The sequence below is a fragment of the Erithacus rubecula genome (genome assembly GCF_903797595.1).
Source record: "Erithacus rubecula genome assembly, chromosome: 14".
Taxonomy (NCBI): domain Eukaryota; kingdom Metazoa; phylum Chordata; class Aves; order Passeriformes; family Muscicapidae; genus Erithacus; species Erithacus rubecula.
This window is the reverse complement of record NC_136666.1, coordinates 4,710,768-4,734,508: the sequence shown is the minus strand read 5'-3', so window position 1 is coordinate 4,734,508 and position 23,741 is coordinate 4,710,768. Positions and strand designations below refer to the sequence as shown.

General features: G+C 37.5%; 1 protein-coding gene across 3 annotated transcripts in view; it reads left to right on the top strand.

The window, feature by feature from the left end:
- Window positions 1–23,525, top strand: part of ASB7 (ankyrin repeat and SOCS box containing 7) — a 28,935-nt gene extending 5,410 nt beyond the window's left edge. The window contains exons 3-7 of one of the 3 annotated variants that reach the window (XR_013775873.1): window positions 954–1,052; window positions 4,184–4,444; window positions 10,201–10,806; window positions 13,076–13,242; window positions 19,833–19,961. Coding sequence is in view for 1 of the 3 variants with exons in the window: in XM_079318070.1 (XP_079174196.1) it covers window positions 4,234–4,444; window positions 10,201–10,806; window positions 19,833–19,972 (957 nt within the window). In the remaining 2 variants the exon portion in view is untranslated. Of the gene's footprint in view, window positions 1–953; window positions 1,053–4,183; window positions 4,445–10,200; window positions 10,807–13,075; window positions 13,243–17,442; window positions 19,225–19,832 lie in introns of those variants that run through there. The other 2 variants (XR_013775874.1, XM_079318070.1) reach the window with 2 other exon arrangements.
- Window positions 23,526–23,741: the final 216 nt, after the last annotated feature.

Here is a 23,741-nt window from a genome sequence, read left to right as displayed (position 1 = left end):
GAGATAAGGGTGCCTTTCACTAAAAGTTTGCAGCCAAAGGAAATGAAAGGTCAGATAAAGGTGTACAAAGAATGAGTGAAATAACAGTGATGAGTACAGGAGAAATGGTCTGGGACTGATCCCATTAACTGCAGGTGATGGGGGGATAAGGAGGGGTTGGTCTGAAGGAGGAATCTGCACAGGGATTCTAACTGGCATTTGGTAAACCTTGATTCTAAAAGGGCAGTTTTTTTATATGAAGGGAAGGGTGAAGATTTTTGAGCTGGTGGTTTTCTTGTATTGTGGAGTTGGCTTTACCTATTTGTGAAACACAGCATGTGTCAGCCTGAGCTGTCACATGAGGGAGAGGAGACAGGCTCTGCAAATCCAGCTGAAGGACACAACCCAATGCTCTATGGGCTCCTGTTCTATTCTTTACTTAGGGAACCAGAGAGGGAATGGAGATTAAAAAAAAAAAAACAAAACAAACCCAAACCTCATACAAAAACAATAATTTTAAAAAAAACCCACAAACAACTAAAAAACTCACAAAAGTAGTTTGGGAAGAACTAAATGGAGCCTGAATGTTTTTGTTGGCATCTGACTCCCACAGGGAGATGGTGAGCAGTGAGGCAGAAATACCTGATGTAACCTTTGCATCCATTCTTGTTCCATACAGGAGGAGCAGATACACTTAATTATTAGAGAAGGGTGTAGACCATTTCTTCAAGGTTTACTCCAGAGAGGAAGCACATCTCTCATTTCTCTTGTCTTCCATAAAATATTCAGAGAAGCAAACTCGGCCCACCCCAGCCTCTGGAGGACTCTTTGATAATAATAGAAAACACACTTTGGGTCTTTTCTGACATAGCTGCATTAAAATGTAGCATTCTCACATAAGAATAAAGAAAAAGTAAGTAAACCTTTTGCTTTTATTCTTTACAACTAACAAGAAATACCTTTATTTTTTTAAGGGGTAGCAGGTTGTTTGACACACATGGACACAGAAGATTATGAACAGTGAAGACAATGAAGAGTGGGACATCCATCAAAGAGTAACAACCTCTCATAAGGTAATTCAGGACCACATTGAGTTTATCCTGTTGTACTTGAAAAATCAATTAAGTAACTGTTGTTGTCCTCCATTTTCATAGCACTACAAAATCATTATAACCAAGAATATATAGGTATATTTTTTCCCCCTGTGCTTCCTTTTGTTTTTTTTACTTTCATGCAGAAAGCCAATATGTAACAACCCAAATGCATGCTGAGTTTTGAATGAGATTGATTACAGTTGCAAAACATTAAATATTAAATACCAAAGGGCTACTTCCAGTAGTCCTCCTTCTCTTCTCTAAAGATTGATGTCTTAAATGGGGCTTTGCAAACAGGAGTTTTAAATGATCTATGGAGCAGAAGTAAAAATGTTTTCAAAGCTGGTGTGTCACTAAAACTATCCTGAAACCTTTAATGTTATGGTTAAGTATTCTTGTCATTTGAATTTCATTGCTTGCCATAGGGGTGAGATGGAAGAGTGGATATTTACAGAAACTGTGCAAGTGATAAAAGGAGCTGCCTGACTTTGTCTTCTGCTTTGTATGTTTTAGTACTTATGTACTTTAGTACCAGCTAATTTGAATAAGCTCTGCTAGTCACATGCAACATATGGAGCCAATGCCAATTTTTTATAATGCTGCATTACAAATATACCCACCAGCTGAGAAGTGTGAGAGAGAGAGCTCTGCTTTTCCTCAACCAACTGTCTTCACAGAGATTTGCAGGGGGAATACTGCTGGCCCCTCAAATGAGAAATTCCATTTCTCTTCACCTCTTTAGTCATCCCATCTCTTTCTGTAGCATTTTGAGCAGCTAGCCTGACCTTGATTTTCAGGACTATGTGAGGGCTTGAAAGTATTGGTCCTTTACAAGAAAGGACTGTAAAAATGGTATAATAAAGTTTGTTTACATTAAGTTTTGATCAGATATTCTCAATTTGAAAAAGAAGTTTTCATATCTTGTTTTTTTGTAGGTATTCAGAAACTAGGACTAAAAGTTTAATAGTCTAAATTACTATTTTTAAGGGTTTTGCACGACTCATCATCAGTTAGATTCTACTGTCAGTTTTCACCTGCAAATCCAAAGGATGATCTTACTCCTGCAGTTGGAATTTCACCAGTGTTAGTGGTGTGATGTAGAATGAAGTCAAGCTCACTCTCTTATAGGTGAGCATGTTCTGAAGTGCTAATTGGAGTTTAGAAAAGAGCTTAGCAAAAGCTTATTAGAGTCAATAGAAATACTTCCATTGTCATCAGATTAACCAAGTTTGATTTTTGGAATATGTAGCAAAAGCTGACCTATTGAGTTGGCAGTTGCTGCTTTGTAAATCCCCTTTTCTCCCAGTCTCAGATAATGAAGTTCACATTATAAAACAAAACAAAGCCAGTTTCTAAGCCATGTATAACATATGGAGCTAAAAAGTCTTCTTTAATAACCCTGTGCTGAAGTAGTGATTGTTGCCATACATGGTAAGCTGAAGCATTTATAAATGTCAAAGACAGGCATTTGCTGTGTGTAATTTCCATATTTGCAGGGTAAGTAGGGTCACTGAAGCACCTGTTAATTATGAGTTTATATCTCTCCAAAAAGCAGATAAATAACTTCTTTACTATGGGCATGAGGGGATGGTAGAAGAGCAAATAGACATTGTGCCTTTGTCTGCAAAATTGGCAGTGATTGATGCTTTCACTTTTCTCTTGTCTGTGGATATACCTGGATGACAGGAACACAGGTGTCCAGTGGGATATGGGGAGCTGATTGCAATTTCTTTTGAATGACCTGTGGATCATGAGGGTCTGGAAATCTTTATGATACCTAAAAGAAGGTTTAGGTGGTGATGAGGGTTGACATCCTAATAAACCAAAAAATTACTGTAAATTCTAAGTTTTGCTTAAAATTCATTTTCACCATTAGAACTTTTCTTTGTACTTTTATCTTGATTAACTTTGCAGAAGTTTAAATACATTCCTCTTTTTAATCTTCTAGGCCTGTGTTAATATTCATCCACATTTGAATATTTTCTGAAGCTCCTGTTGCTCAGCATTACCTTTCTCATATCCTACTTTTATTCCTTCTTCTGATATTCCTTTCCATTTTAAGACTGTGGGGTGTAATACACAATGTATGTGAAAATGCAGTCACTTTGTCTACTGGGGAACAATCCTTAAATACCTGTTCATTTTCTTGCTCCCAAGTAGAACTGCAGATGGTACTTTTCAAACAGAGCATGGATGTCCCTTTCCCAATGTGTGCTTGTTTCTAGGCTCTTTTACAGTGGCTATTTTAGATACTCTTTTGGCCTAGCTTTCATATGCTCTATCAAGGTAATTATAAATTGAATTATTCTGATATATGTTCTCATGGTTTTTGACAGGACTGTAGTAACTGCACTTAAATTTATTTTCAGATTTCATATATTATCATCCTTATATTTGATTTTTTGGAACATAGAAGTTCTTTACAGCCTTTGTGTACTAATTAAGAAATGCTCAAGCCAGAATGCAAACAGTAGACTCTAATTAAAAAAAAAAAAAAAAAAAGAAGGGAGAGAAAGGAAAACAGATAATGAGAGTTTTCAATTTGAACATTAGTGTTACTAATACTCACATGCAGTAGGTCACAGAATTCTATTGGTAAGACATTTTCACTGAAGCTTACAAGGGGTGCATTTCCAGAAAAATAAAGAGTATTGTAGTTCAATTACTGTAGCAGTGCACTGGTGCATCCTGCAACAGTTTGGATCATCCATTCCATGGTTTGGATAATCCATTTAACCAGTGTTGGAGGTAGTGATGTTAATCACAGTGTGATTTTGAAATGAATGGTAGGTTCTGGAGGCTTTTCATGTTGCTCATTGCTCAGTTGCTTTAATTATGAACTGCTGTTTGATGCTGTCATTTCTGAAGAAAACATTTACTATTTATAATGTGCAAGTGTCCTTTTCTTTTGCAGTTCAGTGATGTCACCATGTACTATGATTTTGCTAATAACAGTGAGATCATTTGAGGTTTATCCTCCATGTAACATCACTTTTCTCAGCATACAGAGAGAAGTCTTAGCATTGCATTTCATTAATCCTTTTTTTCCTGCACACCCCATTTCTGATCCCAGTCCTAAGTGATTCCTGCTTCCTTCCCATTGCTCGAAGGTGACTCGTGTGGGCTCATGAGGCTCCTGTAAAGGCCAGACTCAGCTAGGATGTTACACCACCACTGCAGGAGGAACCCTGAGCTACAGGAAGAGCTGCAGATCCAGGCTGCCGTGGCCGCCGGCGATGTTCACACCGTGCGCAAGATGCTGGAGCAGGGATATTCTCCAAACGGCCGCGATGCCAACGGCTGGACCTTGCTTCACTTCTCTGCAGCCAGAGGCAAGGAGAGGTGTGTCCGTGTTTTTCTGGAACATGGAGGTGAGTTGCCCAAAGACAAAAATCATCTCCTCTGCCGTCTCAATTTCCACTGCAGGGCTTTCTGGCACTGATTAGATAGCAAAATACTTCTGGTTATCTTTTGTGATTGTTCTTTATTCTTTTGTTCCTAATCTCTATTTATTTCTGATGCATACTCTGGATGACATCATAGATCGGCTTTATATCTTGATAACTTTTTTTCCCCCTAGCTTTGCCTGGGAATTGTTCAAGGAATGAATAAGCATTATGAAAATAGGGCAGAAGGACTCATTATAAAATGAAATGTGCTCACAGCACTCACTACAGGCTTTTCTTCTCTGTTAGAGGGTATTATTAGAGGAAGGCAGATCCTTGAATTGAAATCCTAGGGAAGTTTATTTCAGAATTCTAAAGCAAGTTAACCAGTTCCATTAAAGACTAACTTTAATATAGGCATTAACACAATGTGCTAAACTTTATGTAAACAGTCCTCTAAAGTGCAAGGACTTCAGTGTCAACTCCTCCAGATGAGTTTACAGCTCTTCTGCATCCAGCCACAATGAAACTTTATTTCAAGAACTGACAGAGTTTTGTTGATTTAAGTGATACTCATGTGGGTGATGATTATTATCCCTCAGGTGGTACAGTCAGAATTTCTCATTGCTTTATCATCTTCCAAGGCTGCCTGAAGTTTTAGAAAGGGATCATCCTAATCTTCTAAAGTGGTACTGGAGAGGAAATCAGTAGGTGTTCTCCAGATTCTGATCAGTGCTCCTCTATTCTAGCACTGTTCTTACCAAATGAATTATGAGGTTTTCAGTCCCAAAGAAACTGAAATCATCTTTCTGATGCTTTGTGTATCTGAGCCATATGGGTCCCTGGTGTTTGTTACTGGATTTGGCAGCTGTATGGATCATTCTGAAAGTGGAATGGCATTAACAGGTTGTGGTAGTGGCACAATCAGTGATTTGTTCCTTAAGAGCAGTGCTGAAATACAGCCTGAGCAACTGGACACTGTGAATGCACCTACTACAGATTGCAACCACATAAAAAGGGCAAACCCTCATGGCCTTCTTGGAAGGGGAAAAAAGCTACGAAATAGAACTAATATATAACTTTAAATTCTACTTTTTAAAAGTAATATATGCAGATAATCTCAAGCCTTCAGTTTGATAGCTTTTAACTTCTTATCTGTGAGTTGAAAGATTATAAAAAACCCCACTCCCTTCTGTATTCCTATGTATTTTCATTTTATAGATTTTCATATTACATAGCTGCTGATTCAATGGTTTGTTTTTATTTTTGTTGTTACTCTTTCCCATACAAAGTACCAGCTGAATGTGATGCCTCATGAAAACTGCCTGTAATGAAACACCTTTGTCCTGAGGCAGCTTGGAGTTGAATCACCAGGATGAGAAAGTTGAGTAACAAATAGTGTGAGGTTTAGTCATCCACAGCAGCTTCCCTGCAGCTGAGCCTCACTCCTGCAAATTGGCATTGCCTGGTGCCTTGCCTCGTTTTCCCTCAAAACACAGGCATAAAAATAATGAGTATTTATCACATAATAATGTCACAAATGAGTTATTAAGCAGTGAATGAGTTGACTCTTAAAAGCTGAGTTAATCATGCCACCCTCATTAGGGAGAGGTTTGTGTCTACCTTTCCTCACATGGTCTCTACTTTTCTACCTCTGGAGTGGGTTGTTTTGCTGCTGGTGCTTAATCCCCATGGAACAAAAAAAGAGATATTGGGGTAAAGGAAAAAGTCCTTTTCTGTTGTGAATCTTATGGTAAAATAGAGAGTATTGAACTATGCATTGGTAATAAATTGACAGTGAGAGAGAGCCTGCAGAGTTCTGGGGGAAAGAGGGAGTTGAGATGTGGAGGAAGGGGTGGCTGGTGGTGGCTGTGGCTGTCTCCAGGGGTGATGGAGCTTAGCAGAGCTGGGAATATTTTCACAGGGGCAGTAGGGCTGGGAGAGCCACAGTGGGCTGCTGCTGAGGGTAGTGCTGTGCCTCAGATCTGAGATGCTGGAAGGCTCCCAGCATAGCCTGCTAGTGGGATGGAGGGTGAGTTGGGCTAATAATGAGAAGGAATCTGGTCACTGACCTGGAAATAAAAAGTAGAGTCTTATGGGAGTCATGACCTGTCCGCCTCCTGCTTTTGCTTTTTCTCTTCCATCACTGCTCACTAGCAAAGAAAAGAGCCAGAGGACAGTGTTGTGCATGCAGATTGGCTGATTTGAGTGGAGGTGGTGGAACAGCAGGAAGCTTTTTATTATCTGCTGGGCAAGGAGACACAGATAGATGGGGAGAATGCAGAAAAAACAGTCCAGACTAAAGGATGAAGCTAGCAGAAATACCAACTAGATACAGATGGGATAGGTCAGATAACAAATATTATTTAGCAGCTGGTGAAATGGAGAAAGCTCATAACCATGGTGAAACTTAGTTCTCATAAGAAATAGTGAATTTGTTTTTCTTAGTGTACTTGTCTCATTTTATAAAGGTGAAGATTCTATGAAGCCATCTCTTTCCACCCATAAAAATGATCTGGAGTCAAAAAGCAGTACCAAAACAGGGAATGTAGTTTTTAGTAATCTTGGATCTCTGTATAACAAGCCTTTTTTCCCCTTTAGTGTACTTTGTAAATTTTTAATATGACATATAGAGACAGACAGTCCAACACTGGACAAGAAATATGTTTTATTAATTTCTAGCCACCACTATTAATGTTACAACGAGCTAAAATCTTGAAAGTGTCTGATTAGCTGTCCCTTGGTGATACCTTCTCAGTATTAACTCAGCAGTTTCTGGTTACTCAAAGTAAAATGAAGAAATAATTCACTAAAGCTCCTAGAAATGAAATAGTAAGAGAAAGTAGCCAAGCAGCCATCTTTATTTATTTTTAGTCTTGGCTTCAAAGTATTTAAATTTTAGTAAGGTCAGGCAGAATCCAGGAGGATCTAGAGAATGCCAAATGCTCACCCCCCCTAAGCTCCTAAAGGGTGTCTGTCTCTGAACAGTAATGCTTTCCTGGACATCTTCTGTATCAATGTTATCTTAGGAAATTCAAAACAGAAGCTGCATGTAGCCATGCTTCTAAACCTTGTGGTCACAATTAAGCCCTAGCTGAGGGAAATAAGCTTGAAATAATAGAAGTACTCAGTGAAGCCAGGAGCATTGCTTAAGCATTGCTTTCTTGGCTTCCCAAATTACTGTGATAGAGTGACCTAAGGAAGGTGTCAATGAAAAAGGAAAACTGTCCTACTGAGCTGTAAATTGAAACTCTGAAATGTGACTCTTTTATTTATGAATTTATATATTCTCTAGATTACAGTATTAAGACAGGAACTGAATGGATAGAATTTGTTTGCAACTTCATGCAGGTCCAGCCCTCTGCTAAAAGCTCCGTGAAATTCAGGAGTTTTCCAGGAGGTGGCAGCAGGACATTGATGGAATAGCAACAGACCTTTCCATCCTGTTGAAGATGTTTCTCTAATCCACAGGCAGACTGTTGGCTCGCTAGAAATCCATAATCTTAATAGGAATTACAGCATATTTTCACGAGGTTTTTCTGAGGGGTTTGTTATGGAAAGATTGGTTGTTTGTGTTGCTTGGTTTCCCAACTGTGAGGCTTTTTTTCCTATCCTTCTTAAGAAACTTCTGTGACTTAGTGATGTTTTGGTTCTCTTTAGTGGTCAAAAGCAATGACATTTTGGGAGTAAGGAACGTGTGGAAAGGTACTTAAATCTATAGGTAAAAGGTATCCTTATGTTACAAGGAAATTGTTTGGTTTGGATTACAACAACCAGTATAAAAATGCATATAGGTGCATATGTAAAAGTTGGGCCATATCTACTTGAATTTGGAAATGGCACTGATTAAACAGGCTTGTGGCAGTAACCTGCATCTCATTTGGCACAGAATGCCTTTTGCAGTATGGGAGAGAGAACATACAACTCAAACATTTCTTATAAAAATCTTTTTTGGTGGAGGAAGACTCTTCCTGCTGCTGTCTCCTTCCCATTATGTCCATTTTCCTCCCCAATTCTGCCCTTCAGATTGTATCATCCCTTGGTCTGTTCTCATGCCTGTTATTCTCTTTATCACCACTCAGAAGTCAACGTAGAATAGTCTGAGCAGTGTGAAGAAAGAGACCCTGGGAGCAGCATCACTTTGAAATATTATCTTGGTGTGGGTTGTGCTGATTCTTTGCTGCATTTTGGACATGATCACAGTGCAGGTCAGGAATCACCCATTCAGTCACTGGCTGCATTTTCCTGCTGTGCTATGGGTGCTTCATTCATTCCTTTAGCTCAGGTTAGTGTGACTTTTCAGGGCACTGAAACTTCTGCTTTTCACAGGAAATAAGGAAAGCTGTTAGTAGCAAGGAATTAAACTTTCCTTAATATACCCCTTATTTCTATGTTTATTTCTTTTCTTTGCACTAGAGGCAGTTTCCACATCTTTTTTTCTCTGTAGCCAGGCTGTATTCACTTGTATGTTGAATTTTTTTTTTGTTAGTTCATTTGTTTTCTTCCTCTCAATCTTCTCTTTCCATTTAGAAATATCCTTAAAGTTGTGGATCATCTTTGCAGCTGTATTCTCTACTTCTTCCTTCCAGTCTTTTCATTTTGGCATAATATCTGCCTTGGTGTTATCTGGATATGATCACAGTGGGTTGGGAAGCTTATTCCTGTTTTGTTTGCACCCTTGTGTGTTCAGGTGTGTTCAGTCCAGGGTAGCCTGCAATCAGTATTGTATTTTGAACTTAGAGCAGATCTTCTGGTGCAGATGGTGTCTAACTTAAATTGGGAAGTGTTCAAACTTAGACCTTTTAGTGTCCCCAATGGCAGCACCCCTGGATTGTGGAAGGAGAAACCTCACAGCCTGGCTTGTTCTCTAGCTGAGAAATGGCACCGTGCCTTGGGTAATTAATTAGTCACTTGCTAAACAAGGTTAGGTGTCCTGAGGAAATTAGATGAATTGATTGGATTATTTTAATTTTTAAATTAATTAATCAGTCTGAGTGTTTGTGCTGTGTGAAGGGGAAATAAATCTGTAATTACCTGTACTCTGCCCTAGCAGTTTATCTGACTCTTTTCAGAAATGGGTTTTTACATTCTTAAATTTTTGTGAAACTATAAATTCAGAACAGATTCTAAACAGATTCATCATCTATGAAAAGAGACTTTATCAAGATAATCTAAAATAACATATACCCTACATGCTTTGGAAATCCTGCAGACCACAGAGAAACATTTTACCTAATACAGCATTACACCCTAAAAACAATACAATGCTGCCAGACCACAAAACATCCGCAATTTGGGACAGCAGATGTTTCTACACATGCTTCTTTTTAAGACCAAGAAGCAACACAAGGGAAAATAAAAAGTTGAACATTGAGAAAGAAATGTAATATTGTTGAGCTGGGGGAAAACTGGATGGACAGAGAGATTTGAGTAATTAGTAATTAATTCCTAAGAGTGCTAGGAAGATGTGGAAAAGTATTTGTCAAATGGAAACATATGTATGTGAAAAAATTTTTTTTGTAACTCCTTCTTAAATGCAATTTCAACTTTGTCTTAAAAATAACATGTTAATGAAAGCAAGAATTAGTCTGAAGTACAAAAAATCCTGTCATGCTATGCCTGGAAAGACTAGCAATTACTGTTTGACTTTTTTTTTTTAAATTAGTTTTTTTTTTTTTTTTTTCCAGCACCGGATTACCGTAACACCTTCTAATTATTTTAAAATTTTATTTTAACTTCAGCTGATCCCACAGTGAAGGACTTAATTGGAGGCTTCACGGCGCTGCATTACGCAGCCATGCACGGCCGGGCGAGGATCGCGCGCCTGATGCTGGAGTCTGACTACAGAAGTGACATTATTAATGCCAAGAGCAACGACGGCTGGACTCCCCTGCACGTCGCTGCTCACTACGGCAGAGACTCCTTTGTCAGGCTCCTCCTGGAGTTCAAGGCTGAGGTTGATCCGCTCAGTGATAAAGGTACTACACCACTCCAGCTGGCCATTATCCGGGAGAGGTCAAGCTGTGTGAAAATCCTCCTGGACCACAATGCCAACATCGACATTCAGAATGGTTTCCTGTTACGATACGCTGTGATCAAAAGCAATCACTCGTACTGCCGAATGTTCCTCCAGAGAGGGGCCGATACAAACTTGGGGCGCTTGGAAGATGGACAGACACCCTTGCACTTGTCTGCTCTTAGAGATGATGTGCTTTGTGCACAAATGTTGTATAATTACGGAGCAGACACTAACACAAGGAACTATGAAGGACAGACCCCACTGGCTGTTTCAATAAGTATTTCTGGAAGTAGCCGACCCTGTCTGGATTTCTTACAAGAAGTGACAAGTATGTATGTAAGAGAAGTTAATCACAGGACACAATGTCCTCTAAAAGCCTTCTTGAATTTAGCCCCAGAAAAAAAAAAAAAAGCTTCCTCTCTGCCCCTTGATGCTATTTAAATGCACTAGAAAATTTCTGGGAAGGTGAAGGGATTGTGGTACTGGGAATCTCTTACATGGCAAAGGTGCTAATGTTAACTGTACTTCATTTAACTTAGTTTTGTTTAAATATCTACGGGAAGCATTCATTTTAAAAGAGTGAACTGTAAAATCTCATTTTATTTCTGGCCTTAGCACGTAAGGTTTTTGAGTTTGGTTTTGTGTTTGTTTAGGGGTTTTTTAGTGTCTTTTGTTTTGCTTTTTTATTGCCATGCAAATCCTCGGCAGTTGATGGCTTTTTCATCTGCGCTGTAGCTAGGGCAGAAAAGAGCTTTGGCTGTTTTGTGTTCTCCCACATTCCCTCCTTCCCTCCCCTAAACCAGACAACAAAATGCCACAGTTCATTCTTGCAGCTTGAAGGGGTTTCATGTGCTGTGTAGCTTTGATTTGATTTTGTTGATGTCTTTGAAATACGAGAGATTTTAACTCATCGTGACTTCTGATATTTAGAACAAGTATTGGGCTCTTCGTATCCGGATTACTTTTGATTGCCAGTTTTTGGTGTACTAGATCTACTGAAAGCTTTCCTCTCTCAACATGGAATGATGTACTCATGTTTCATAGTCATAGTATTGCCTAAAGCATTTAGGAATTGCTGATAAGCATTTAGCAGAGTTTGCCAATTTAAACATATTAAGATGGCCTGGTAAATTATCATCCAACTAGAATGATCTCTGTACTACAGAGGATGGGATATTTCATATATCCTTTTCTTGTCCCCTATAGCTCCTTTAATATTTTTGAATGTGGGAATTTTTAAATGAGGATTAAATAACCTATATACTCTGTAAAGAAACTGAAAGGCAGTGTGGGCTGGAAGTGAATCAGCTGAGATCTGTTGTCAGTAGCTGACACAAATAAGTATTTGGAATTTCTTCTCTTTCTCTACATGATTTGTGGTGGTGTTTTTGTTCATATTTGAAATTGAAAGAGAATTGTTGGAAAGGTGGAAGTTGATAATAAGAAATACAAACAATTAAGCAATTTTGGTTTAATTTGCCTGCCCCTTCTCATTCAAACACATTTCTTTCTGGTTTCCTTTTTGGAAGCCTCTCACTATATAGTTGCAGTGTAAGGGATTTTACGATATGATATAATATTCAGATTTACAGTTTTTCAGTCTTAAGATGTATCAGTAAGCATGAAAGCTTAGGCTGCTCCCGTGTTTCCTGAGTGTCTAAAGACCAATGGAAACAGGTACTGTGACTTTCAGCTTGCAGATTCTATACCTTAAGGGTTTAATGTTAAGTGAGAAGTAAATTCTACTGCAAGAAAAAGGTAGCTTTATTTTGTGGCCAGTGTAACAGTGTTGGAACTATCCCAGTTTTGTGCTGTTGGAGGGAGAACTGGGAAAGCAGTGCTGACAAAAACACTTCAGCTCTGAGCAAAATAATTATCAATAATTATCAATGTATGTTTACAAACCACTGTAAACAAACTCTGCTGCCCTTTTTGTAAATATCCAAACACTGTCTTCCCTGCTTTTTATGAATAATTACTTTAATAAGATGCTGTATAAAAGATGAGATGGATAAAAAGCAAGCTGGCATTTTGGTAGTGGAGCTCCCAGTTAAGTCTGACTGCGAAGGGAATTGTTGAGATCTTGTGCTGGAGCACTTCGGGAAAGAATCTTGTTTGTGAGTCTACTGCAATATGTATTTTCTAGAAAAAAAAGTTACAAACTTTTTGGACAATTCTTCTATTGGAAATTCTTCCTGACGCTCTTCTGAGGTTGGCAACAGTGCCTTGTTCGTGGAGCTTAACAGGAATTTCAGTTTATTTGAACCTTATACTGCATGCTTTATATAGAAATGCATAGCTGTAAGTTTTATATCTGCATCTGAAATTTTGAAGAGTATATTTGATAGTAAAACAGGAAATAGTTTTTGTTTTTACAGTAGATTAACATTTTAAGGCTAAAGATTAATAGATATAAATTATCAAAGTTATCAAACCGATCTGTGTCTTCAAGTGAAAGCAGTTGGATGCTGCATATGAATGGGATACTATTTAGTATTCTATGTCAGTAGCTATTTTTTTTAATACTTGGAAAACGTATTTGTACAGTTTCAGTTTCTCAGAAAGCATCATTTGTGAATTTCTTTTTGTTTTGGTAGGTATTGTAATCGGTAATAATGGCAGCCTTTAGCCCAGGTCCCCGGTTGGGAATTGCAGGCAAGAAACCAAGCTCTCAGAAATACTCAGTATTGGCCCTGAGAGTCTGCAAGAAGATATTGGATTTTGGGGTTTAACCCTGAAGGTCTGATATTCTTCCTGGTTACAGGTAGAGATTCCTTTGCTCCTAGAATAATTCCAAGAGGAAGTTATTCTATAGTTGTGTTTCAGTATTTAAGCACAAAGCTGCAAGTTAGGAACAGCAGAGTTTTTGACTATAAGTCTGCTGTTGATTTTTTTTTTCTCTCTTTTGCAATAGGAAAAAAAAAAAAAGTGTCCCTGGGAAAAAAAATACTGAAGATGAAAACTTCTCAATGATTTTATTAATCACCTTCCTTCTCTGTGTTACACTTTCCTGTTGAAAAAAACTTTCATTGGCAGTCACCACAGTACCTAAGATCATTTGATAAAGAGTTGGTTTGGAGCAGTATAAATGTTTCAATTTTCACACTGTCTGAACCTGCCTCTTCAGGAGTGTTAATGTGTTAAGCTTGGAATGCATTAATGCAAATTAAAATAGAGTTGTGTGTATATGAGATATATGAAGATAGAGATACATAGAGACTTTTATTGGTAGTGTATATATTTATAAAATTAGTGTGCAATCACAGCCATGGATGAAATTATTTATTTAGAAGTTGAATGGGATTTGGGAATATTAAAACTTATAATATAAATGTGGGAGGTAGGAAAAATGCAAGTGTTGGAAAAATACATAAGGGCTTAAATAAACTTCAGGCTACTAGAAAGTTCAATTAGGATCTTTAAAGAAGGGAATTTTAAAAAAGCCCCCAAAATTCCCCCTCCACTGTGTGGATGCAGAGCTCAGGAAATGATCTGCCCAGAGCAGTGTAATGTGGCTGGTGTGGCAACAGGTATCCAAGAACTCAGTTCAGTTCTGGTACAACATCTAAAGGTTACCCAGTGAATTTAACTACAAATGTTTCAGCTGCATTCCTTTTTATTTTTTATTTTTTTCCTTAATTTTCAAAGGGCAGATCTTTGGTTTTGACTAGATAGTGTAATTTTGTGTTTAAATCTATATAGCACTGTAATTGTGCAGGATAACTGAGACAGAAGTTCTGTTAAGGAAATACTTATATATCCTTTGTCTCTATCCCTTGGCTAAATCAAGATAACTTTTCACTACAATTTTTTTTTAACTGGAAGATTTTAAAAAGTTTCTCTCCACATAGTTTTAACTTTTATGAATACAGAAAAGTCACAGAGAATTAAGTAGATTTCTACATTTTTTTATTTCATGGATAATTCCAAAGGAAATGGTATTTTCAAGTTTGTAATAGCAGAAGATCTTTATTGGAGTCTCAGGCTTTACTGCTGGAAATCTTGCAGTAATGATCAAGGTCTGCTTTGTCATCCAGTTACACAGGGAACTTGGATAAAGGGATTATTTTATAATTTTCCACTCTACAGTTGACTGTATTAAGTAGTTGAATCATATTGTGTAGCTATATATAGTTATTTACTTCGAAAGAATTTTTTAGGAAGCCTTTGTAAAAAAAAAAAAAAAAATTAAAGACATATTTTTGTATGTGGCCTTTAAGGTACAGCTGTGCTCTTCTCCCATTTGTACACCTATGCTGTACTCTGCAAAAATAATTTTAAAATAGCATAACAATGCATCTTAAGCCTGTCTTGATTTTCAGAGCACTTTATTTACTCTCTTCTAAAAATAGATAAACATTATGATGTTGAAATTCTTAGCTGTATTTCCATAGCAATTTCAGTGAGATGATGTACTTTCTTTTTTTTTTTTTTTAAATACCTTTGCAGGCATATTCAAATCTTAATTTCATTACTTAATACACCTGTTAAGTATAGCATTGAGCCTTACTGACATTCTGCTTTTTCATATATAGGAATTTTTAGTCCAAAATAGAACATAATTTCTGTGCCAGATAGACTGAAATTTAATAGACATCTAAAACTTATTGTGGGGAATTATTTTTCAGAGACCAATGAAAACATATGTCAGGCTTAGACATTCTAGCAGAAGCATACTGAACACAAAATTAAATTGGAACTTTTAAAATAACTTATGTGATATCCAGTTAAAAAGCTCTCCGTGTCCTGTTGAGCTGGAGGGATTTTGTCACTCTCTTAATGAACACTGTAATTCTGCACTCATCCCTGCATGTCTGATAGTAATATTTTAGACCTGTAGATTTTTGATATTAGCTTTTTCTGATGTTTTGAATGCTGGAAAACCAGCTATCCTCTCCAGTTATTCTGCTGTTGTTTTTTTACAGAGCACAAGCATTTCCTAAATTTCATTGCACTGAGCAGCCGAATTCCCGCTCGCCTCAGCCTCGGTCACTTCCTAGGTGATCCCAGCCTTTCCCTATGATCCCATTTCTGTGCTTCCTCCCCAGTGTGTTTTATGGCTGATGAGTGGGAGCTTCCAGTTGATCAGTTCAATTATCTTTTTCATTTCCCCCCCTTAAAAAAGCCAGTAAATTCAGAACTCAGTTTAATTGCTGGCAGTAGCTGCATTCATGTACTGCTGTGATATAAGGGATGGATTTAAGGGTTTGCTGCAAAAATAAATACTTTTCCTGATATTCTAGAGGAACTGAGCTGTTGCCAGCATACATCAGCCTGATTTCAACATACTTTGTAAAATGTTTCAGAAGATTTTTATTTTTAAGTTCCCTTTGTAGCTAAAAAGAAATTACCAAATGGTTTCTTGCTACTGTTTTCAGCCTTTGAGAACTCCCAGGAGAGGCAGAGGCTCAGTTTGAGAAATACCACTCTAAGGTTTTTTAGAGAGATGCATTAATATTGTAGAGAAAACTGTGGGCGGCTTCTGAAATATGTCACTGAGGTTATTTTTCATTTTTTGAATTTCTTCAGAAACAGCCTGTCCACTTCAAACCAATGACACTGATTGTTTGCTTTAAAAGTACTTTTCTTTTAGTAGTTAGAACAATACATCAGAGGGGATCTTCTTGCAGCCTACAATGTATTAATTTCAGTTATTCCCGTGTTTACTCTTGGGTAACAGAAAGGTCAATTCATGATTTTTGCATGGTAATTTTACATGTAGTTTTTTGTTCTGTATCTGCAGTGGAAGAAATGGGTAGGGATTCCCCTTTTCCAGCTTTGCAGTACTGGATGAAAGTCCCCAAAACCCAGTAGTGTCAGAGGCATCACAAATATGCCTTAATTTATGGTCCTTAAATATGGACTTAGTGGGTGAGTTAGTGTTTTATTTCTTGGGGAGCATTGTCTGCAGAGGGAAGGCACAGGTAGAAACACAGAGAGTTTTAACAGTGACACAGATCTTTGGCCAGGTAGCACATCCTAAATGGAAGTTTTGTCTGCCTCTAGGGTAGAACAGCAAACTCTCAGATATCATACCAGAAAAATCTTGGAACTGCAAAAAGAAAAGGAATGGAGTTTTGAGTGGAAATTTAGATTAATTGTAATAATTTCTTGCTGTTAAAACACGTTTTATTTTCCTTTACCAGGAAAGGCTAATCTTTTAATAATAATTTAAAAGGATCATTTCATTATTCAAGTAAAAAAATTATTTAAGCGGGGGAAAGCTCAGAAACTTAATTTGTTACCAGCTGAAGACCTGATTTAGGAAAATGCTTATATTTTATACGTACTGAAGTCTGCTGCATCTAGATTAAAAAAACTCAAAAAGCAATTCCTCTCTATTCTTTAAGCTCATGCTTTAAATTTCTTCTGTTTAGAAGAAGCTTTTCTGTCAGGTTTGGGACACTGTACACAAGAATTGCATTGGTGAGGATTTCTGCTTTCCCTTCTAGCAGAGAACACAAGCTCTGAAAGGCAAAAGATGAACTCTGCATCTTTTTCCTGTAATTAATACTTCCAATTTATTTGATTATTGCTTTAAAGCTTACAAAATAAATTGACTGCAGTATATAATGATTTGGTGAACACATGAGCAAATCCAGAATAACAGCAGCAAGGTGGCCCTTCAGGGATGTGCTGGATGTTTTTAAGGTGATCAGTAGTTTTATGTGGCTGTTTTGCATGATAGTGGTAATTAGGCCAAGCGTGCCTTTCATGTTTGTGGGTTTTTTGTTTCTTTCTCTTTTAATTCTCTTCCTTTCCAGCTTATTTGCCTAAGTAACTTCCCAAACTTGTGATGCAGGATGTAACCAAAGTTGCTACTTCCTAATTGTTTCTAAAGAGAACTTTATTCATCATTTAACTTGTCTTACTTTGCCAAGTTACTAATAACATTTTTCATTTGCCAAACTAAGGTTCACTGACATCGGTCCGTAATCCTTTATTTTTTTTCTTTTTCATTCAGATGCAACCAAGAATGAGTAAGTGTTCCAGACACCGTTTCTAATAAATCACAAATGCATTAATAACCCTGGAATTTGCAAGGCGTGACCTAAGACACCAGCAGCCACTAGATGTAGCAACTGGTGCTTAACACTGGAAATGTCCATTGTTAACACATTCCCAGGAAATATTTTTTAGGCTTATCAGGGGAAAATGTCATACATTTGATAATCGGGTCTTTTTGAATGAACTGATGACCAATTTCTTCTGGGTATTTTCAGTTGTCTGTTCCTTTATGTTCTCAAAAACCACATAGGATGTTAATTAAAAGGCATTTATTTCTGAAACCAGAAATCAGTGTCTCATAACTGATTTATTGTGTACTCTGCTACAGAAAATACACAAAGACCTCTATCATTTCTAATGCTATTTGCAGTGAACTTTTGAAGCAGTGCATCCTTTCTGAACCCAGTTTTAAAGCATCAGAACTATTTCATTATCACCATTAAGATTGCTTGGTTTCTTACCAAAATAACTTTGCTTTCTCTGAAATGCTGTTGTCTCAGTTGCCTAAATTATTTCCTTCAGGTGGAAAAAAAATTGCCAGGAAGAAACCACTGGTGGACAAAGTAACCATTGGTCTGTGTTCTAAGTAATGGCTGAAGGATTTAACTAAAAATAAGTTGACATTTAGATGGTGATAAGTATAATAAATGTATTTTCAGCTTACATAAAGGGAACTCAAATTTTCATGTTTTTTTAGTTTCAAACCTAATTTCTTTAAAAGCAGACTGAAACTATTTTCATGCATTACTTCTGCTGGCTTGCCCTGGATAATTTTAGTGCTTAAGATAAATCCCAGTGTCTAAAAATGCCTACCTGTCTGTCAGCTCAATTCTATAGATACCAACAGAAGCACCTACATTGTTCAGGGTGCAGAGTATTTTGAATTTGACAGTCATCAGGTCCCATAACCAAGTCTTGGCTTGGAGGAAAAGAAAAATAAAGAAAAAGAGGCTTACACAGTTAAGTCGATGATCAAAATATTGATTAGCACAGCTTTGATGTGTTACTGGAATAACTCCAAAAAAGCTGTAGCAGAATGAGGAAAAAGCACAAAGGCAGGCAGTTTGTTCAGAGGTTTGGAGTGGTTCCCATGTTGGGGGTTATTAGCTGGAGTTTTCAGCTTTGGGGAGAGGTACTGAGCAGGAGTGGAGGATGGAGGTTTATATAAAGGTATGTAAAATCATGACTGGCGTGGGAACAATTATTCATTATTTTCCTTGTAACTCAAAGAATGGCAGGCATGCAACAAAGCCATCAGGAAGCAGATCTAAAATAAATAAAATTACTTTGTAGTTTTCCAGCCAACGCCTAATTATATTGTGAAATTTGTTGCCACAGGATGTTTTGGATACTGAAAGTATGAATGGGTTCAAAAAACACTAGACAGATTTACAAAGGGCAAGCTATTCACAGCTATTAAAGACATAGATCTGTGTGCAATCTCTGGGTTAGGAAGGCCCAAAGGCACCAGTGCTGAAAGCCAGAAGGGTTTATTGGGGCAGAATTTCTCAATGTCTGTTGTTCTGCTCTTTTTCTCTTTCTTTCTTCCTTGGGATCCATTGCTGGGTGCATTCAGATACAAGACTTGATTAAATTCTCTGAGATTATTTTGGATGGAGGGACCAAACCCCAGCTGTTTCTCAAGGTGTTTGATTTTGAGTAGTTTCCTAGTAAGAATGAGCTTGAAAGAGAATTGATTATTTTGGAAAATCCTTGCCAGGAAGGCTGAAGTTTGTGTGATGTCAGTAAAGCTTTTCCTCTGTGGACAGTGGTTAATTCACATTTTCATCCCTTTCTATTTGACAAGGATTTGGCTTCATCCAAAGCCTGAGGCTTTATCTTTTCATTAGAAGGGAAAGAAAACCCCAATCTTTAACTCTGCCACAGGATCCTGGAATAACTTCTATAAATACTCACTAAGGAAACTTCCTAACCCTGTTACAGCTGAACTTAAAATCTCTGTCTCATTGTTTGAAAGCAAAGCAAGACTGAGGGGTTTTACCCCAAGGATAGGAAAAAAAATCCACAAAAATTAAATGGTGGAGTTCTGCTGTTCTGTAATGCTTAAGTATATGTTGCCATCTGGTGGGAATACTCACATGGGTGAAATCAGTTTACACTGGCATCAGTAAAATTATGTGCATGTACAAATGTTTTTAGGATTCATCCCTTGATTTCATTGAGTTCATTAAAAAGGTATTAACTTGTAATTCTCTTGTAATTTTTCCCTTCCCTCTCCCTCTTAGGAAACAGCAAACCTCCTGTCATTTTGCAGAGTAAATGATGTCTTAAAATATGTTTAAAATGTGATCATTTTATTTTTATGTGTTCCTTTTGTCTTTTCAGGACAGCCCAGAAACTTGCAAGATCTATGCCGAATTAAAATCCGTCAGTGTATAGGCCTTCAGAACCTCAAACTGCTTGATGAGCTACCCATTGCCAAGGTCATGAAAGACTACTTAAAACACAAATTTGATGATATCTGATGTCCATGAAGAGAGGAACTCTGAGCAAGTTTAGTTCTATTCCAGATACTGAAGAGGCTTGTTGCCTTGCACAAAGTATATCCTATGCAAATTCTGATTTTTCTGTGAAGTCAGAAGGCAGGTATACACTTCCTTGGGTTTTTTATACCACACGCTAGAAGGTCTTAATTTTTGGTTTCTTGGTCCAGGTTTACAAGGTCCAAGCTTTCTATACAATATTGCATTTTCAGAATTGCTGTTGGTTTTCTGTTTGTTTTCACATTACGTGTGCAGACTTGCTGGGGAGATGGAAGGCAGCCCCTCGAGGGAAGTGGTTGGAGTTGGCATGCTGAGCAATGATGCAAAAGCATAAAAGTTTGGAAATCAAGGCACCAGTCCTTCAAAAGGATACAGATAGATCTCCAGAGCCCTGCTTGTTAGGACCCCTGTCTCTGCCAGGTGTTTGTTTTTGCAGGACAGAGGGAAGAGGGGATAATCAACATGTCCTTGGGTACTGTATGAATAGAATTGGAAATTGAGGAAAAAAAATGCAGTTACCCTGTTCAATTTGAGGAGTCTATACATTGTTTTTTTGGTTTGGTTGGGTTTTTTTGGGTTGATTTTTTTTTTTTTTTTGTATATTTCTTTTCCTAATTACTGTAGTCAGGATGCCCAGAAAATTCAAGCCCTCTTTCCCAACATTCCCTGTTGAACGGGCTGTTTGTAAGTCTGTTTTTACCAGTGACAGTACACTACAGAGAGGATGTCTTAGGGTGACTAAGAGGCAAAGCCTCAGTATTTTTTACATTAAGAGGAATCAAATTTAGATTTTTTGAAACCAATGTATTCTGTTGCTCATACAGTGCCTCCTGTGCAATAATCTCTGATGTATTTTCCCTTGATGTGTGATTTCCCCCACTGTTCCTCATTTAGGCTCAGTGCATTATTTGTGAGAGCAGGAGCTGCTGCCTCACTGTAGTGTTGGTATGACATTACAGCAATGATGCAGCAGTTGCTGTTTATTATTACTCCCTGAATTTCATGAATGTATAACCTGCTTTATTTCACTTTCAGTTATGATTTTATCTACGGGTTCTCAGCCAAATTGTGTCCACGTAAAAAAAAAAAGTCAATTGGCCAAACCATTTTGTTTAAAAAGCAGTGTGGGGGGCAGGGGCTGTTTTGATTGCTCTGAAATTCAGTTTTTTTCAGGTTAAAGAGTGGGAAGTGCACATAAGTTAATAACTAAGAAGAAAAACCCCACTGACATTGGAAATCCAAATTTTGCAATTTGAAAGCAGAAACTGAGAGGAGTGCTGAAATCTGGCTGCTGAATGTGTCTTTCCAACCAGATATTAAAAGATCTGTTGCAGAGTTTTGTTTCTGATCGTAGGAAAAAATGAATTTCTTGATCAAAAGATTGGTCCAAAATGTGCAGTTGTTTCCCTCTCTTTACTTTCAAGGCATTACAGACTCAGCATAAGATTCTTGCTAGTGTTGTCTACTTTTATTTTGGCATCTGCCTGGTTCCAAAAGAGCCCCTCTGATAGTAGGAATGCTTTTGTACCAATTGCACCAACTGAAGTGGGAGATGGAAGGAATGATGATGGATTTTAAGTTTCACACTGTCACTTTCAAAATACTTAGTATTAAAAATAGGAAAAGCAAGGTAAGGCAGGTTAACTCAAATTATTTAACTCTGCTAGTTCCTTTTAATATTTGATAAGCCTGGACTGCAGCTCCCTGAGAATGAACCTTGTCACTGCTAATGGATGCACCAGAACCATGGGCAAGCAAGGAGGATTATCTGTCCCTATTGTGCCTGGCATTGCATCAGGTTCCCAAACAATAAGGGATTTTGGAGATTCATGGCTCAGAGGGTTGGGAATGGGGTGCTGAACCTTTTTATCTCCAGCTTGTACCAGTTCAAGTCCAGCTGCTGGAGCAGTGACCTAAAGTTCATTCAGTGTGAGTGAGCAAGTCCAGCCTAACACCCTGCACTGGGTTGTAGAGCTTGTAGTGCTTCCTCCTGGTTGTATCTGTGGAGTAGGGCCAAGCTGTGGGGCCCTGTGGAGGGAAGATCAGCCATTCCAATCTTTGAGCTCTCTGGTGCTGGGACAGGGCAGACTGGCAGGTTTGAACACCAATCTTCTGTTTTCTGACATGAAATCAGGATCTTAAAACTGTTTTCTTTAAAAAAAAAGCAAAACCAGACTTAGTATTGTTCACTACACTTGTAAGTTGGTCTGAACCAATGTCCTTCCCCAATGAATTTTTACAGTAATATTTTCTAAGGTAATCTAGAGTATATTTTAGTTGCAATCTATATTAAGGCAAATTATTTGTTCTGTCTGTTGCTGTGACTGAAGAAAATTATGGAAGACTTTGTTGGTAACAAGAATACTATTTAATGAAGAAATGTGTAATTCCATTATTTATTGTTTGAGGTTTGTTTTTTGGTTATTTCTTTAAGTAACTGACATCTAAAAGGGAACACATATACGTTTCAGGCCAGTAAAAAGCCTTTCTTTTAAATTAATTTTCATCCTCTCCTACCCCCAGGGTGGAGGGAAGCCCTCAGCCTTTTTGGCAATGCTAAGCCATCTCTTGTAGCTGGTTTCTCACCTTAATTCTTGGAAAGCACTACAGCACATGAGGGTCTGAACTTCCTGATAATCCTGTGCACTATCTCTGGTTATCCTTGTGCTCAAGTGCAGATAAAGTAGGATTATTCATTGATAATCCTACCCAAATTTCAATAAGGGGGAATTTGGTCTTTTTTTTTTTTTTTTTTTTTTTTTCAATATTCTGCACAAATACTTTGAAGAATAAACTGACCTTTGTTTTTCATTTGGTCTAGAATGTGGAAGGAGAAGTGCATAATAGAGACTTGTGATGTAGCCTCGTTCCGTTACCTTAAAATTCACAGTTGAACACTTTTAATAAACCTTAAAAAATTGGCAAACACACCAAAGAATCAATATGAGTAAAAGACTCTGATCATTAACAAACTGCAAACCTCATCCTTTAAAACAAAGCAGAAAGTTTTTGTAAATATTTATGTTTATAAATGTACAGCAGAGTAAGAGTGTTTTTTAGATTATTTAATTACCATATTTCTAAACTATTTACATTATAGACAATACTTGTTAGTTTGAAATGCTTGAGTGGGTTTTTGTTTTGGGTTTGTTTTCTTTTTTTTTTTTTTTTTTTTTTTTTTAAATCACAATCACTCATGCTTGGAATAACTCTGACTTCCTTGGAATAGCGTGGAAAATTCGGTTTTCTGGCTCTGGTTGGCAATCATAGGAGAACACATCTGGACAAACTCTTCAGATAAATACCCAGAGGCAAAAGAAAAGATGTGACATCTTTACCAAGATGGGCTGGTTTGGAGGAAAAAACCTGCCCACAAGTGCAGCTTCCATGCAATGCTGTGTTACCAATACCATCATGTATTTTGTTCTTCCTTTGCAATGTAACTTTTTGCTTTGGGTCAATTTGAATTTAAAAAAAAAAAAAAAGAAGAAAAAAAAAAAAGAAAAAGAAAAAAGTTAAACTTGGTTAAAACCTATTTTTGGTTTATGTTCTGTTTCTTTCTAATGTAATGTTTTAATAACATAATACCACTTTACACATTTTCTCTCAATGTTTGTCTGTCTCTTCTACTCTTCTTCCCTTGTCTGGGGTACAGGATTCTGTAATGCATTTGGGACTCAAAATGCCCCCACAAATGGGAGTTCAGATGTCTCATGAGTTGTAATCTGATTTTTTACCAGTAAATAAGGGA